This window comes from Mesoplodon mirus, assembly GCF_964341445.2.
Source record: "Mesoplodon mirus genome assembly, chromosome: 4".
NCBI classification, from domain to species: domain Eukaryota; kingdom Metazoa; phylum Chordata; class Mammalia; order Artiodactyla; family Ziphiidae; genus Mesoplodon; species Mesoplodon mirus.
The window spans coordinates 121,340,699-121,358,910 of NC_138979.1; the positions used below are offsets into that span (position 1 = coordinate 121,340,699).

At 34.3% G+C, this 18,212-nt stretch overlaps 1 protein-coding gene across 4 annotated transcripts in view; it reads right to left on the reverse strand.

Moving 5' to 3' along the window:
- Positions 1-18,212, reverse strand: part of STRN3 (striatin 3) — a 116,557-nt gene that overhangs the window by 53,330 nt on the left and 45,015 nt on the right. For all 4 annotated transcript variants that reach the window (XM_082618590.1, XM_082618591.1, XM_082618592.1 and 1 more), the window contains exons 2-3: positions 1,223-1,326; positions 672-745 (exon numbers count right to left, since the gene is read on the reverse strand). In XM_082618590.1, the coding sequence (XP_082474716.1) occupies positions 672-745; positions 1,223-1,326 (178 nt within the window). The remainder of the gene's footprint in view (positions 1-671; positions 746-1,222; positions 1,327-18,212) is intronic.

The window sequence follows — 18,212 nt, forward strand, 5'->3', positions numbered from 1 at the left end:
TATTAAACTTTTAGATTACTCAAATTGTAATCATATGGAACCCTAAAATTAACACTAAACTGTTATAGCCTTTTCCTACATCCAGCCCTCTCTTCCTGCATAATTGTTCATCAGATACTACTCTCACACTCACGATTTTAGTAAAGAGCAAGGCCAACTGGAGATAATGTTTTCCTTCTCTTATCCTTATCTGGCTGCCTCCGTAGTTTCCAAATTCCAATCTGTAATTTCTTTAGGACTAAACTGAGTTAATCACAGCTTCTCTAGAAAAAAAATTACTTTTTAATAATACAAAATTAAGCTTATATAGACTTGGATAAGAATTGTCTACAGGTGGTACAAAGAGTTACTCATTACCTTCCACTTCTAATTACGACCAAAAATACACCCAGTTTTACATAGGTTTCAAAACAAGAAAAATAAGACAACCTCAGGATTATGTAGATGAAACTACTGACACTTACTTTTATTCATTTATTATTTTCCCCCAAATTCTAGACATTATTACAATAGGCAACCATCTAACTAACTGATGCTATCAAAGCAAAATGGGGGTAAAGAGAACATGTTTGTTACATAAAAATGAGCTTAAACCAGTTTTTCTTGCATGGGGTGTGTGTGTGGGCGGGGGGGGGGGGGGGCAGGGAGATTAACAGAAGAATCAAGTTTACCTGATTCAAAGGTTGGCATTTTCAAATCACCTTGGTTCAGTTCTGTGCCGTATTTTAATTTGTGATATTTTGCCCTGAAAATTTAACAATAAATTGTTGAAAGAAAAACAATTTTTTTTTTCCTTTTCTACATAGGTAAGTAACTAACTACTGGTATATATTTCTCCAATGAAAAATAAAGCATAATATGAATGTCTGTTTCTTTAAACTTTACTTGCAAAAGAAGTTGGAGAAAAAAAAATACTGGATGTAAAAGAAAAAAAATAGGATAAATTACCCAACTAAAATATACACCCAAGTAAAGATAAATTTTTCCTAATCTGTAAAAAAGAAAAAACTTGGACTCTATAATAAAAGATATTATTTCAATTTAAAGATTTTAATCTTTTTTTCTTTTCCCATATAAGAATCAAATCAAAATATCATCCTGTATTTTGGGCAAACCTTTGTATCTTTCAAAAGGCTTTAAATACACTGTATATAATAATACATAAAGAGAATAATATTGTTCTACTTTATTTTATTCATATAAGAAAATGAGGGACACATACCTTTCTTGTTTTAATGCATATTCTAACATCTTTATTCTTCTTACTAAATCCTTCTTCAAGTTTTCTTGACCTTTTCTTTCTCCTTGCAAAAATGCTATGCGGGCCTAAAAATACAAAAAGTTCATTTATTTTCATTTTTTTCTTAACTATACATAGGAAATTGAAAAAAGGAAAACAATAAATGTAAAATTCTGCACTTTTATTCATGACAGCAAGATTTAAAATTCATAGAAGCAGTTTATCAAACTTTCTCTGTTAGATAATACAATCACTTTAAAATAAAGATAACTATAAATTAGCTATTTGCTTATAATCCTTTTGGTCTCTAATATTAAGTTTTACATACTTTTGAAAGGAAATTTTATATGTAAAAATTGCACCTAATTCCTAACAAACAAGTCACAAAGAACTAAAAAATATATTCACAAGTAGATAAATATTTTTCCTCAAATTAGATATTGCTTGTATAAAAAACAATAATATTCCCTCAAAAGCATTTCTTTCATGAAATACTTAAAAATTCATAATCTTTTCCATTCTATCCACCACACTCCAAATTGTTTTACCTCTTGAAACAATTATCCAGAGTATTGCAAACAGTTTAAGTTAAGCCACTTTATGTTCAATGACCTCATTACTTTCTGTTGTCATTTTCTACAGTGAGAGAAATTTTTTTCCTTTTAATTGCCTTATTTTCTCAGAGAGACAATTCTCCATCGTTTTCTGGACCTTCCCAGCATGTCAGCCTCCTTTATACACCCCATACTAAAGAGTAATGTTTAAGGAGGCTGGCATCTACATGGGGATATTTGCTGTTATGAACCCATTTACAATAAAATTAACTTTCATGCTCTTGCCGAGATGACCAATAGGTGTATTTGCCCATTAAGAGAAAGTAAGCTACTTTGTAAGCTAAATTATGGTTAATTAAAAATTTTTTTAATTTCAGTGAACATGGAACCAGAACAAATGAATTCATCTGAATAATTTAACACATTAAGTTCAGAAAAATTAAATGAAATCATTCACAACTCCGTAAGACCTGAGAAATTATACACAGCTGTATAACACTTAGTCTACATATAAATTTCAAAACAAAAATAAAGATCTAGGAGAAATGGTAAAGATTCAGAACCTAATAATAGTCTAGATCCTAAAGAGAAAAGTAGCACTTCTGACTCTCTTAAGCTATGGAGCAAAGGTAGAATATTATCAGTTTCATTACACAGCTTCAAGAAATTCTGATTGAGGGTTTTCTCCTGTATTGGCTTAAAAAACAAACAAACATGAATCACATACTGTAGAACCCTTATGTGACTCTAATTTCCAGATCTCATAAGTGTTTTACAATTAGCAACAGAAAAAAATGAAAGAAGCTCATTTTATTTTGCTTCTTAAGAAGTAGTGGACTTCCCTGGTGGTCCAGTGGTTAAGACTCTGCGCACCCAATGCAGGGGCCCCAGGTTCCATCCCTGGTCAGGGAACTAGATCCCACATGCATGCCACAACTAAAAAAAAAAAAAAAGAGAAAAAAGATCCCACATGCCGCAACTGAAAAGATCCATGTGCCACAACTAAAAAGATCTTGCACGCCACAGCGAGATCTTGTACGCAACAACGAAGATCCCACATGCCACAACTTAGACCCAGCACAGCCAAATAAATAAATAATTAATTTTTTAAAAAGTAGTAGTAGTAGTAACTGGTAATTTTCTGGTTGAGAAAGACACTGCACTCCAATAAAGATGTAAAATAAAATAAAGAAAAAACAATAGAGAAAAAAAAAAAAAAAAGAGAAAGACACTGCAAACTAAGTGCAAGTCATACTGTCCTCTAAGGAATTAAAAAAAAAAAGACTACAATCCTTCCTATTAGAATCTTATACTGTTGTGAGAATTCATTTCCACTTCTTTGGCATTTTGGTATTAAAAATCATCCATACCTAGAGAATCCAGTAAATTAAACAAAGAAGCACAAATCCTGTAAAATAGCAAGAACCCCAAAGCAACTTCTAACAGGAGCTGAAGGGAGATAACTCACAAAGACACAAGACAAGGAAATGGTAAGAATTCATTAAAATGAAACCTTAAAAGGACATAGTCTAACATAAAATACTGGAGAGGAGAGTAAAAAGCAGATAACAACAGAAAAGTCAAGACTACTGAAACTGACCTTATGACCTGTACAGACTAAAAAGGTAAAGATTATGCCTGATAGTGATAATAAGGACCAATTAAATAACAGATTTGGCATTTAGTAAAGGATCATGGACAGTGGACTTTTCGACTGCTTTTACAGGTCATAATGCACCATGAACAGCATCATCTTTGCAAATAAACACTTTAAAAAGTAACCGCAAAAACCATATTTACAAAGACACTAACAATAAAGAAAAGGATGGATAAATTCACTGTAATTAAAAAGCTTCTGTTCAAGATAAAGTAGGAATTGGCAACCTACCTGTTTTTGGACAGCCACAGAGTGAAAAATGGTTTAAAAAAAAACAATAAACAAAATTAGAATAGGCAACACAGACCCAATGTGACCTGCAAAGCCTAGTATATACTATTAAGGTTTGCAAACCTTCTACATTAATATTAGACAAAATAGACTTTATATGAAAAAAGGTCATAAGAGACAAAGGACATTATATACTAATAAAAGGTTTAATACAGCAAAAAACAAAAAACAATTATAAATATTTACATACCTAATGAGACCATCAAAATATATGACACAAAAATTGACAGAATTAAAGGGAGAAATAGTTCAATAATAATAGCTGGAGACTTCGATATCCCACTCTCAATAACACATAGAAGAACCAGACCGAAAATAAGGAAACAGAGGACTTGAACAACTCAATAAACCAGCTAGATCTAAATGACATATATGGAACACTCTACCCAACAACAACAGAATACACATTCTTCTCAAATACACAAGAGATATTCTCAAAGACAGACCACATGTTAGGACACAAATCAACTCTAATCAATTTTAAAACATAAATATCATTTAAAAAAATCTCCTGTGATCACAATGGATAAAGTTAGAAATCAGTAACAAAAAAACTTGAAAAAGCCACAAATTTGTGGATATTAAACAACACCCTCTTAAACAACTAATAAAACAAAAAAACCATAAGGAAAATTTAAAAATACTTAGAGAGGAATGAAAATGAAAACACAGCTTACCAAAACTTATGGGACACAGCAAAAGCAATGCTAAATGAATAATTTATAGCTATAAAGGCTTACATTAAAAAGCAAGAAAGAACTCAAATCAACAACCTAACTTTACTACTTAAGGAATTTCAGAAAAAGAACAAACTAAACCCAAAGCTAGCAGAAGGAAAGAAATAATAAAGATTAAAGCATAGAAATAAAATAGAGCAGAGAAAAACAATAGAAAAAAAATCAACAAAATCAAAACTTGGTTCTTTAAAAAGATCAACAAAATTGACAAACCGTTACCTGGATTGACTAAGAAAAAAAAAAAAGAAGACACAACTAAACTCAGAAATGGAAGTGGGGATGTTGCAACCAATTCTACAGAAATAAAAAGGATTATAAGAGTATACAAACAATTGTACACCCACAAATTGGATAACCTAGAAACACAAAATCCACCAAGACTGAATAATGAAAAAACCAGAAAATATGAAAAGGTCTATAACTAGTAAAGAGATTGAATTAGTAATCAAGAATCTCCCAACAAAGAAAACCTTTAGACTGATTGCTTTATTAGTGAATTCTACCAAATATTTAAAGAATTAACACCAATCTTTCTAAAACATTTCCAAAAATTTAAGAGGGACATTCCTTAATTCAATGAGTCCAGCACTGTGCCAAGAGCCAAAGCTAGATAAAGATACTGCAAGAAAACCAGTATCTCTTATAAACACTGATGCAAAAACTCTCAACAGAATACTAGTAAATCAAATTCAGTAGCATATTACAAAGTTACAAATCATGACCAAGTGAGATTTATTCCTGCAATGCAAGGATGGCTCAACATAAGAAAACCAATTAATATAATATACGACATTAACAGAATAAAAAACACATGACCATTTCAACTGATGCAGAAAAAGAATGACAAAACTGAACACCCTTTTCTTGATTAAAAAAACCTCAACAAACTAAGAATAAAAGGAAACTCTCATGACATAATAAAAGCCATTTATGAGAAAAAACAACAAACGTCGTACTCAACGGTTAAAGACTGAAAGCCTTCTCTCAAAAATCAGAACAAGGACGCCTGCTTCTAACACTCATGTTCAGCATAGTACTAGAAGTCATAGGCAGAGCAATGAGGAAAGAAAAATGAAAGGAATCTAAGTTAGAAAGGAAGAAGTAAAATTATCTCTGTTCACAGATGATATGACATTATATGTAGTAAACCCAAACAATTCCATAAAAGTCTGTTACAACTACAAATTCAGCAAAATACCAGGACACAGTCAACACACAAAAATCAATAGCATTTCCATACACTATCAGTGAACAATCATGAAAGGAAATTATGAAAACAATTCCATTTACAAAAGCATCAAAAAGAATAAAATACTTAGTTAACATAGTATTTAAATAAGGAGGTGAAAGACTGGTACAATGAAAACCAGAAAATATTGCTGAATGAAATTAAAGACAGAGGGGCTTCTTTCTTTTTTTTTTTTTTGGCCACATTGTGCCCCTGGCAGTGGAAGCATGGAGTCCTAACCACTGCACCACCAGGGAATTCCCCCCAGTGACATTTCTCAGAGAAATAGAAATACACACTCTTCTCAAGGTCACATGGAACATTCACCAAGACAGGCCACATTATGGACCAGAAAACACACTTTCAGCAAATATAAAGAATTAGAAATCATACAGACACGATCTCCACTCTGACAGCTTTTAAAATTGGCTTTAAATTCACATTTAAAGTGATTATTAATATAGTAGGATTAATATCTACCATGTTTGTAACTGTTTTCTATTTGCTGCACTTGTTCTTTGTTTCTTTATCATCCCCCTTTTTCTGCCTTTTGTAATTTTATATTATTCCATTTGTATGTATGCTCTTGGACCACAATGGAAATAAACTACTAATCAATAAAAGAAAGTTGCAAAATCTCAAAATTCATGGATATTAAACAACACAGTGTTAATTAATACATGAATCATCAAAGCATCAGGAGCAATTTGTAAGTATTTTTAACTAAATGAAAACAAAAATAAAACATCAAAATTTGTGGAATGTAGGAAAAGTAGTGCTTATGGGGAAATTTACACCAGTCAATGTATATATTAGAAAAGATCTAAAATCAACAATTTAGCTTCCATCTTAGGCAAATAGAGAAAGAATAGCATTATAAACCTACAGCAAGCAGAATAATAAAATTAGAGCAGAAACCAATAAAGCTGAAAATATACCAATAATCAATGAAATAAGATTCTTTGAAAAGACCGATAAAACTGATTAACTTCTTAGCCAAGCTAACCAAGAGAAGAGAGAAAAAACAAATTAATACCAGAAATGAAAGAAGGATCATCACTACTGATCCCAAGGACACTGAACAGATAATAAAGGAATATTATGAACTCTATGCCCACAAACTTGATAATTTACATGAAATGGAACAATTTCTTGAAAGACAATCTACCAAAATCACACAGGTGAAAGAGATCATGTGAATAGGACTGTATCTATTGATATTAAAGAAATTAAACCAATAGTTAATAACTTTCTATATCAGAAGGAACGAGGCCCAGATGGGTTCAATGGTGAATTCTACCAAACATTTAGGGAAAAAATGATACCAATTCTCTATAATTATTCTAAGCAACAGAAGCAGAGGGTACACTTGCTAACTCATTCAATAAAGCCAGCATTACCCTACTATCAAAACCAGACAGATGTCACAAGAAAGGAAAACTACTGATCAATTATCTCTCATGAACATGAACACAGATGCAAAAACTCTCAACAAAATATTAGCAAATTGAATCCAACAATATATACAAAGAATTACGTAACAAGTGGGATTTATTTCAGGTATGTAAGGCTGGTTTAACATTTGAAAATCTATTTATGTAATCTATCATTTACTGGCTAAACAGGTTAAAGAAGAAAAACCATATGACCATATTAATAGATGCAGAAAAAGCATCCAATAAAATCAAACACTGATTCATGACAAAAACTCTCAGCAAGCTAGGAATAGAGGGGAACTTCTGCAGTTGATAAGATCATCTATCAAAAACCTACAGCTCAATATCCGATTTAATGGTGAGAAACTAGATGCTTTGCTTCCTAAGACAGGGAACAAGGCAAGGCTATCCCCTTTCACCACTCTTATTCAACGTCATACTCAAAGTCCTAGCCAATGCAGTAGACAAGAAAATAACATTTTAATCGGAACCATAAAAAGAAGATAAGTGTGGCCCCTGAGCAAGGAGGAGATGCAAATTCATGAAGTATTCCATGTTTTTAAAAAAGAGAATTTTAAAGTACACATATTGAGAAGGAAAAAATAAGACTCTGCAGATGACACGACTGTCTACGAAGAAAATTCTAAAGAATTAACAAAAAACTCCTGGATCCAATAAGCAATTATAGGAAGGTTAGAGGATACAAAGGTAAGACAAAAATTAACTGCCTTCCTATATATACTAGCAATGAATAATTGGAATTTGAAAATTGAAACTGAAAACACATGCTCCTTGGTATCTATCTAAATTAGCTGAAAACCTGTGTCTATACAAAAATATGAACATGAATGTCTGTAGCTACTTTATTCATAATTGCCAAAACTTGGAATCAACCAAGATACCCTTCAATGGGTGAATGGATAAACACTCTGGTACATCCATACAGGGAATATTATTCATCAGTAAAGAGAAATGAGCTATCAAGCCAAGAAAAGACATGGAGGAACCTTAAATGCATATTCCTAAGTGAAAGAAGCCAGTCTAAAAGCCGACACACTGTATAATTCCAACTATATGACATTCCACAAAAGGCAAAACTAGAGAGACAGCAAAAAGAGCAGTAGTTGCCAAGCATTTGAGGGTAAGGAGAAAGATGAACAGGTGAAGCACAGGAAACTTTTAGGAATGGTGAAACTGTTCTACGTGGTACTATAATGGTAGATCCAGGACATTATGCAACTGTCAACACCCATAAACCAGTACAACACAGAATGTACTTTAATCTATGGACAAACATTAATAATAATAATGTATCAGAACTGGTTAATTGTAGCAAATGTACCACACTATTGCAAGATGTTAATAACAAAGGGAAACTGGAGGGGAGGCAGGCAGCAGTGCTATACCACATATGGGAGCTCTGTCCTATCTGCTCAATTTTTCTGTGAATCTAAAATTGTTCAAAATAAAGTGTTCGTTAACAAGCATTGGTGAGGATGTGGAGAAACTGGGACTCTTGTGCACAGTTGGTAGAATTATAATATGATGCAACCATAATGTAAAACAGTATGGAGGTTGCTCAAAAAATTAAAGATGGAACTAACATATAATCTAGCAATTCCACGTCTAGGTATATATCCAAAAAAATTGAGAGCATGGTCTCAAAAAGATATTGCACACCCATAATTCACAGCCAGCCTATTCACTACAGCCAAGAGGTGAAAGCAACACCACTGTCCATCAACTGATGAACGGATAAACAAAATGTGGTATATACAAAGAAATATTATTCAGCCTTAAAAAGGTAGGAAAACCTGTCACATGCTACATGAATGAACCTTCAGGACATGCTATGTCAAATGAGGAAGTCACAAAAAGACTACATAATTCCACTTTTATGAGGTATCTAAAGTAGTCAAGTTGAAAGAAACAGAGTGTAGAGGGGAATTCCCTGGTGGTCCAGTGGTTAGGACCCTGTGCCTTCACTGCCAAGAGCGCTGGTTGGATCCCTGGTCGTGAAAGTAAGATACCGCAAGCTACGTGGCAGGGAAAAAAAAAAAAAAGTAGAATGCTAGTTACAAGGTGGGGAGGAAGGAGGAAAGAGAATTTGTTGTTTAATGGGTTTAATGTTTCAGATTTGCAAGATGAAAAAATTCTGGAGATCTGTTTCACAACAGTGTGAATACACTTGACTAAACTGTACACTTAAAAACAGGTAAGATGATAAATATTATATTTTTAGCACAAATTTTAAAAAGTATTTTTTAAGTCTTTCTTTGAAAAGGCAAAACAAATAGAAGAAATTTGCAAAACATATACCTGAGAATGGGCTCATATATATAATTCCTGAGAATGGGCTCATATATATAATTCCTGTCTGCTCCCCCAAAAGGTATACAACTTAAAAAAAAAAAAAAAAAAGCCTGATAGAAATATTGTAAAAAGACTGACAATACCAGGTCACAAGATACCAAAATGGCCAATCAAGATATGAAATAGTTCTCAACCTCATTAGTATTCAGAGAAATACAAATTAAAAATACAATAAACACAACACCAGGCTGGCTAAAAATTTTTTAATCTGACAATACTATTTGTTGAGGAAGATGTGAATCAACAGAAACTCTCATAAATGACTTATGGGACCATAAAATGGTATAGCCGCTTTGTAAAGTTTTATATTATCTATTAAGGTTGAAGATATAAATACATTAAAGCCATATATTCCTAGCTACATACCCAACAGAAATGCATGTATGTATGTGCCTACTAGAAGACATGTAAAATATTCCCACAACCATTTTTTATAACAGCCAAAAACTGCAAACAATCTAAATAACCATCAGATCAGAAAACAGATAAATTGTCGTATGTTAGTACAATGAAATACTACCAAGTAAAGTAAATGAACAAACAAAGGTTCCGAACAACAAAGATGAACCAATATAACACTGAGGAAAAGAGCAAGACACAAGAGACAACATCCTATACGATCCACTGATATATATAAACTTCACTATCAGGCAAAACTAAACTAATACATTTAAGCAATGAACACTTAGATAGTAACATACTAAAAAAAAAAGCAAGGAAATGATTACACAAAAAGTCAGGATAGTGGTTACCCCTATGAGGGAAGGAGGCAGTGGTGATTTGGAAGGGGCAAGTTTTAAGGCTTCTAGGGTACTGGCAGTACTCTATTTTTTGACCTCTCCAACAGTGGTATCATGGTTGTCCTCTTTATAATAAATTGCTAATCTGTGCAATTATATTTTACACACTTCTGTAAGTTATATTTCACAATTTTTAAAAATTTAAAAAATTAATCTCACTCTTAAGAGTTAGATTTAAGAAGTATATTTTTATTATGAAGATAATGTCAAAGACCTAGGTCCTTTAGTTAAGAAAAGAAAAAGGTTCAAGAATGGAATATGTAGTAACTTCAATAAAGGATAAACTTTTTAAAGAACCATAAATTTTCATTTTTTATTTGCCAGAATCAACTAATTTTAATGTTTTTAATTATTTGACTTCAAAAGTATAAAACTGAGTAGATAATTAACTTGAAATTCATTACTACATACACAGTGTAAGGCAGAAATGAGCTTTTTTATAAATTTGTTTCCATATCCAATCTCAGTTAATTCAGAGTAACAAAACTTTATTGTTAAGACAACTTTTCTTCCTCTGAATATAGATAAAGGTACCCATTAGGGCTATATTTTATCATCTGAGTTATTCAACGATCAGTAGGTGATTATCACATGAAAATCTAAAAAAATTACTTGACACTTGACAGCAGAACAACTTTTTTAACTTCAAGACCACTAGAGGTCACCAGTGCAAAACATCCAACATTGATTCAGCTAATACTATCAACCTAAAGTATTTCACAATTACTGTAGTTTCCAATATTTCTAAATAAGAACATTTTGCTTAAAACAAATAAATTACTTTAAAATATGTTTTACTGTAAGATGCTTCTTACTTTAAACAAAATGTAAACTGAATGCGAACACTGGATACAGGTGATTTTTATTAATTATTTTAAAAGTCTTCACAGCTTATTTTAAAAACATATATTCAGAAACTACAACATCATTAAGGAGCAAACTAATATGCAAGGAATTTAAAAAGACAGTGTTAAATACTTCAGATTTGGAAGCAAATTAAAGACAAAATCAGGTTATAGCAACTACTAATAAATTCATATTATTACTATTTAAAATAGTAGGCTCTCAACAAATGTTAGGAACCTCTCCCCTTACGGATAAACTCAAATAATACAGGTGAGTCTATTCTAAGCACTTAAATATTTTGGGCTAAGCAAGCTTCAGCTGTAAATAATTTAAGGTAAAAATATAGAGTCAGCTGACCCATGGAATTTTATTTGAAATGTAAAATACAAGAAAAATTCATAACATATAGAGGTTTCAAAGCTTGCACCACAATGAAGAGTAGCCTCCGCTCGCCACAACTAGAGAGAGCCCCCGTGCAGCAACGAAGACCCAACGCAGCCATAAATAAATAAATAAATTTATTTAAATAAAAAAGTACACGGCTTTTCAAGAAGAATAAACAAAAAAGCATGCTTTCAATAGCCTGTAACATTTTTCATAAAAATAACATTTTCCAATTTTATATACTGCTAACAATTACAGGGAAAAGAGAAACAAAAATACTAAGATTTCCGGAGGCAAATAAAACCTTTATTTTATTTTTATTTCTGCTCTTTATAATAGAGTCTAAAACAAAATTTAATAGAAATACTGCAACCATCCTCTAAAATCTCAATGTAATTTTAGATGGCAGTAGTTGGCTTAAAGCATAAAAGATTTTCAATTTTTAACTATAAAACCTGTATTTCAGTAAGTTCTCATTTATCTGGCATTTGAAAGCATAAAGCTCCAGGTATAAGCCCATTTTCTATAAATAGAAGAATTTATTTCTTTATTTATTGAAGGATCAAGGTATAAAACTATAAACCATTTTAATGGACTTTCTAAAAACAAGTTTAGGGAATTCCCTGGCAGTCCAATGTTGGTCAAGCTTGTTTTCTATACTACTGAGGTACTGGACACAAGCTTCCCTCTTTCCTCAATCATTCTATTTTGTACCAGGCTAGGAAACCAAAAGAATAAATGGACTCTACTCCTCTAACGTATTTTATTGCTATTTATGTATCTTTGAAAAGAGAATGAAATTCTTTTAAAAATATGGCTGGGTATAAACTTTTAAAAAACTAAGTGGGAAAAGCTTCTATATAAGTGACTTTCACCTTTTACTATTTGCTTCATTGTTTTCTGCTGACAAGATTGATTCTTTGGGGAAGCCAGTAACAAAAGAATGTTGACTTAAATGAAAGATTACAGTTCTATCATAAAATAGCAAAATGGCTTTCACATGACTACAATTAAGAGGAAAAAAACATTTTTTCTTGTTATTATTGGAGAGCAAACTTTTGTTCTCAAGACTGGTATGTTTCTTGAAACCATTTTTTTAAACCAAGAGATATTTCTAATTTTATAATGAAAATATGTAATTACAAATAATAATTTTACAAGCAAGTTTTTAAGAACAGCTTAATTTATTATTCTTCCTCTTAAAGTACTTTTAGTAATCAATTAAGGCAATACAGATCAGGTAAGTTATTTAAAATTACAAATCTTGAGATTGCTAAAGTGAGAAAAAGATTTAGTTGTGTAGTATGATTTTCATTAGTAGGGGTCCACATTCCTTCACTAAAACCCTTTAGGCCAGATGTGTTCCGGAAATTATTAATAAAATGTATGTACCACAAATTACTTAACGCCTTATCCAATGCAACTTGCAGCAATAACAAAATCAAACAAATACAACAAAGTATATGAGTGTTCAGTATGTGGGATAAAGACTATAAATAGCTGTTACCAAAACAAACTTGGGTCCACTTGCCCAACACACAGCAAAGCCAATTTACTGACAATGGGTGTGGTGAAGAAAAGTACAGAGTTTACTGCAGGGCACCAAACAAGGAGAGCAGGCAGCTCATGCTCCAAAGACCTGAACTCCCCAGTGGCTTTCAGGGAAGGGCTTTTAAAGGCAACATTAGAGATGAGTGTTGCAAGGTGCTTCACAAGCTTGTAGACACTCTCCTAATTGGTTGGTGGTAAGGTAACAGGGTGATGTTTCAGGAATCTCAATCACCAACCTTCTGGTTCCAACTAATCTGGGGTCTACTGCTTGAGTCCAGCATATAATCACCCCTCTCCACCAATGGATACAGAACAACTCAAAGATATGCATCAGATTGTTATCTATATCCCTTCAGGAGGAACTAGGAGGCCTGTGACTCTAATAACAGAGTCATATACTAGTCAGTCATTAACTACTTGAGTCTGCTCTTTAGAACTTGGGTAAGGCTAGGAGACCAAGGCCTTTTTTTTCTATAAACAAGGAACAAGGGACACAGAGGTGCTTTTGAATCTAGGAAGGCCCTGAAGGGTACTGCTCAGTTTCAACCGCCCCCCCCCCCCCCCATGATTCTCCTCAATCCTGAGGGAAACAAGGGCAGGACAAGAAAGGAAATAACATTTTGGATACAAACGTTAATCATAAATTTTGGCAGGGGGACTCAGTTTCAATTCCCTACTCCCGTTTTAACTTTAAGGGAATGGGGCAACAACCGCTCTGGCTACTTCCTGATGAAATGGGGGCATAGTCCTGCTTCAATTTGGGGAATGGACCATGAGTTAGAGATATTCCCGAGTTCCAAGCCTTGGATCTGAATCTTGCATGATTAAGATCTCAGTCTCTTGATCCATCATTGTGGTGTAACAGACCCAATTAGAATTAAGACGAAGAGTGAAAACCCAAACTTTAAATAAATCTTGGAAAATAGATCTCATTCCCTGAGGAATTCAGAAGACTAAGCCTGAAAATCAGTCTGGACCTGGCACTTCTGGGGAGACTTGTTGTTGCCAGGTAGCCAGCTGCCTAATTTTTTTTTTTAACATCTTTATTGGAGTATAATTGCTTAACAATGGTGTGTTAGTTTCTGCTTTATAACAAAATTAATCAGTTATACATATACATATGTTCCCATATCCCCTCCCTCTTGCGTCTCCCACCCACCCTCCCTATCCCACCCCTCTAGGTGGTCACAAAGCACCGAGCTGATCTCCCTGTGCTATGTGGCTGCTTCCCACTAGCTATCTACCTTACGTTTGGTAGTGTATATATGTCCATGCCCCTCTTTCACTTTGTCACAGCTTACCCTTCCCCCTCCCCATATTCTCAAGTCCATTCTCTAGTAGGTCTGTGTCTTTATTCCTGTCTTACCCCTATGTTCTTCATGACTTTTTTTTTCTTAAATTCCATATATATGTGCCAGCATACAGTATTTGTCTTTCTCTTTCTGACTTACTTCACTCTGTATGACAGACTCTAGGTCCATCCACCTCATTACAAATAGCTCAATTTCGTTTCTTTTTATGGCTGAGTAATATTCCATTGTATATATGTGCCACATCTTCTTTATCCATTCATCCGATGATGGACACTTAGAGCTGCCTAATTTTATCTAAGTAGGTTTAACTTTTGATGTGGTATTAACATATACATAACAGGAGCTACTGGCCACTACACATACATCTCTTTTTCCTACTAAAAATCTAAATCTAATAGAATCTAACAATTCTATTGTTATGTAATACTCTGGCTAAAGAACCTAGCACCTCCTGCTAGGAAGCTAGGGCTTGAGCTGTCTCATTTGTTACTATTATAAAAGAAAAAATTTAATAATTACAAGAGATCTTGAGACTATAAGGTTGCAGCTGGCAGGTGCCAGCAGACACTGCTTTGAGAACAGCTGGTGCCATCCGTGAGTCCAACACAGTTCAGAAAATGCAAATTCCCAGCTAAACAGAAATGTGTCTAAAATCATGTCCACAATGGCCAAGTTCCACCTTGGATGCCTGAACCACAGTTACTCAGTTTTGATTTCTAAATGCATTTTTCTCCCTTAATGGTTAAAGGAGATGTACAACATATGTCTGACAGGCCACAAAACAGGCTATTCTACTTTAAGTTAAATCATGATGTATAAGGCAGAAAGATTTCCCCATACCTCAATGTGGGAAAATTTCTTCTATCATTTCCCCTTTTGTTTGCAAATCTTTCCATAGATCAAAATATTTGTTCCTAGATGCTAGGATGGTTGTTGCTTCCTCTGGGTCCATCACGTCCTTCGGTGCTAGGCCTAATTCTGTGTGTGTGTGTGTGTGTGTGTGTGTGTATTTACCTAGTTATCCACATTGGATGAAAACTAATCAGACATAGTGAACAAGCTCAGAGCTATGATAATAGAGAAGCATTTTGTACTCTATACATTTTATCAATTATACCAAATTGTAACACAAACACTGTACATGTGCTTTTAGCAGTGGACTTAAAGCAAGCAGCAATACATGTTATGAGTAGTTATACTCTGTGACAACTTCACTAGAGAATTTTCTTTTCATCCTTAACACTGGGGCCACCAGTATGGTGTGAAGTAAAACAATAACTTTCAGTGTTGCTAGGGAGACAAATATTTGGTAATCAATTCAATTGAATTAGTAGGATAGGTCTTACAGGCCTGGTGTGGATTCCTGGATCAGCTGCTTACCACTGCTGTCATCTCCTTCTCATCCTGGTGTGGGTGTCACTTGGGGTCAACGGTCCTTTCTATAGCCCAGCCCACTGCAGAAGCCTAATTTCTTAAGTGGGAAGTATGAATTAAAGAGTCAATGTCCTTCAGTTTCGTTGTGCATTAGCCAATTAAGAGTAATTAATAAGGATCCTTTTCTCTAGATTGGAGACAGTCTTTTAAACTATGCCTTTCCCAGCATGCATAATCTCCTGGTTGCAGATCACGGGGTATTTGATTTTCATCCAAAGATAGCTTGTTGTGATAAACTTTAGAAACAAAGTTAAGAGTGTCCTTTTAATAATTCAACTAAACTTTACAATTATGTGACTTAACAAAGAGCTAACTGGGAAGTGGGTCTAAGGCAGTAAAAACAGACCTCAATTAACAAAACTAGAATATCACAATCTTTTTCTCCCTAAAATTGCCTTCATTTCTACCAAATATAGCCAAATTAAGACTAATTTAATCACAAAATAAGTCTGATTAATTGGTCACAGAGGCACTAACAGGCCATCCAGGAACTTTTCATAAGGAATCTCAGATTGAATTCTTTAAAAGCCTCTCAAGGCCAGGAAAGCCACACCAAAGGCTTGCCACAGTCTGCCTGTGATATCTATAGATCTGAGTGAATTCCTCTCTTCCAGAGGTCTCCAAAATATCTTGAGATTCCTGCACCTGCCAGGAGGTGTACTTCCTTATTCACCTGTTAAGGCTCCTGGGAACCTAAGAGTTTTCAATTTCTGGAGGAATCAGATATAGAGAAGATAAATGTTTCAATTCTGCTTACAAAGGTATAATTTACCAAAATTTTCTAAGTCATAGCTGAAGGAGACAGGTTTCCTTATATCTGGAGAACACAAATTAAAAGCCAGTAAGATTTCAAAAAAAACCCATAAAAATTATATAACTATATTAACCAATTCACTCAGTCCTGTGTAACTAATATATATATATATATTTTTTTTTTTTTTTTCTTTCTTTTTTTTGCGGTATGTGGGCCTCTCACTGTTGTGGCCTCTCCCGTTGCGGAGCACAGGCTCCGGACGTGCAGGCTCAACGGTCATGGCTCACCGGCCTAGCCGCTCCGCGGCATGTGGGATCTTCCCAGACCGGGGCACAAACCCGTGTCCCCTGCACTGGCAGGTGGACTCTCAACCACTGCTCCACCAGGGAAGCCCTGTAACTAATATTTTATCTTAGTCTTTTGTTAATGGTTTTATGAAGCCATCAGGTTTTCCACTAGAATTCTTTTTTTTTTTTACCCAGTTCAGCAGTATGATTTGAAATTTATCAGAAACCTATACTTGTCAAAAAGTTATTTCTATGAAACTTCTTGAAGGTGAAGCATTTGTGCAGAAGCATCAGAGTAAAACTCTACAAATGACGAAAGACTTTAAAAGGTATGGTTTAAGATCTGATGACAATGCAATTCACAAAGAAACCTGGTTATTGTTGTGACCTGCAACTTTTTAAGATAATAACTAGAATTATGACTGATAATATTATACCAAGACACATCCAAATTTTAGAAATTTTACATTATTTCTGGAACACTTACATTAATGACATTTACCCATAATAACCAAAGGTTTATCACCACTCATTTGACAACTTTTCCCATGTAACTTAACAAATCAAGTAATCCTAACTAACTAGTCTAGTATCTCTCTGAGGTGCTTCAGGGGCCCTATGGAGCATCCCAAAGTTAGTGAGAAATCAGAACATCAATCAGAATTTGATCTTTGCTAAAAACATCAATGAGGCTTCAAAAAACACTCAGTCAAATAGGATTAAAGGTCACTATGAAATAATACTCACTTAACCAGAAGGGAAAATCCAATTAAAGTGGCATTCCACTCAAAACCAGATTACCAAGTCCTATGCCTTCCCCCTCCCCACAGAAGGAAATTTCCAATTAAGGCAACCCAGTAGGAAAGAATACCCTGGTGTCATCACATGGAGGTTCTGTCAATTACCAGAGATGACTTACAGATCAGGACCAGAGCCTTGTTTCCTTCACCACAGAAGCACCATGGACGGTGACGCCTGGTCGACAGCAAGAGGCTGCCCTTAAGACAAAGGTGTTCAGGAAGCTGCTGGACAGGATCTGAGAGCTGCCACCAGCCAGGCGCCGATGTGCCACAGGCAAGATGCCCACTCTGGATGACAGTCCATTTGTGGTTTCCAAAACTGTTACTGAACCAAACTTGGGTCCAGTCACCCAACACACAGCAAAGCCAATCTACTGACACTGGGCTGTGGTGAAGTAAAGCACAGCATTTATTGCAGGGCACCAAGCAAAGAGAAGGGGCATCTTGTCATCAAAAGACCCAAACTCCTTTATGGCTTTCAGGGAAGGGTTTTTTTAAAGGCAACATTAGAGGTAAGGGTTGCAGGG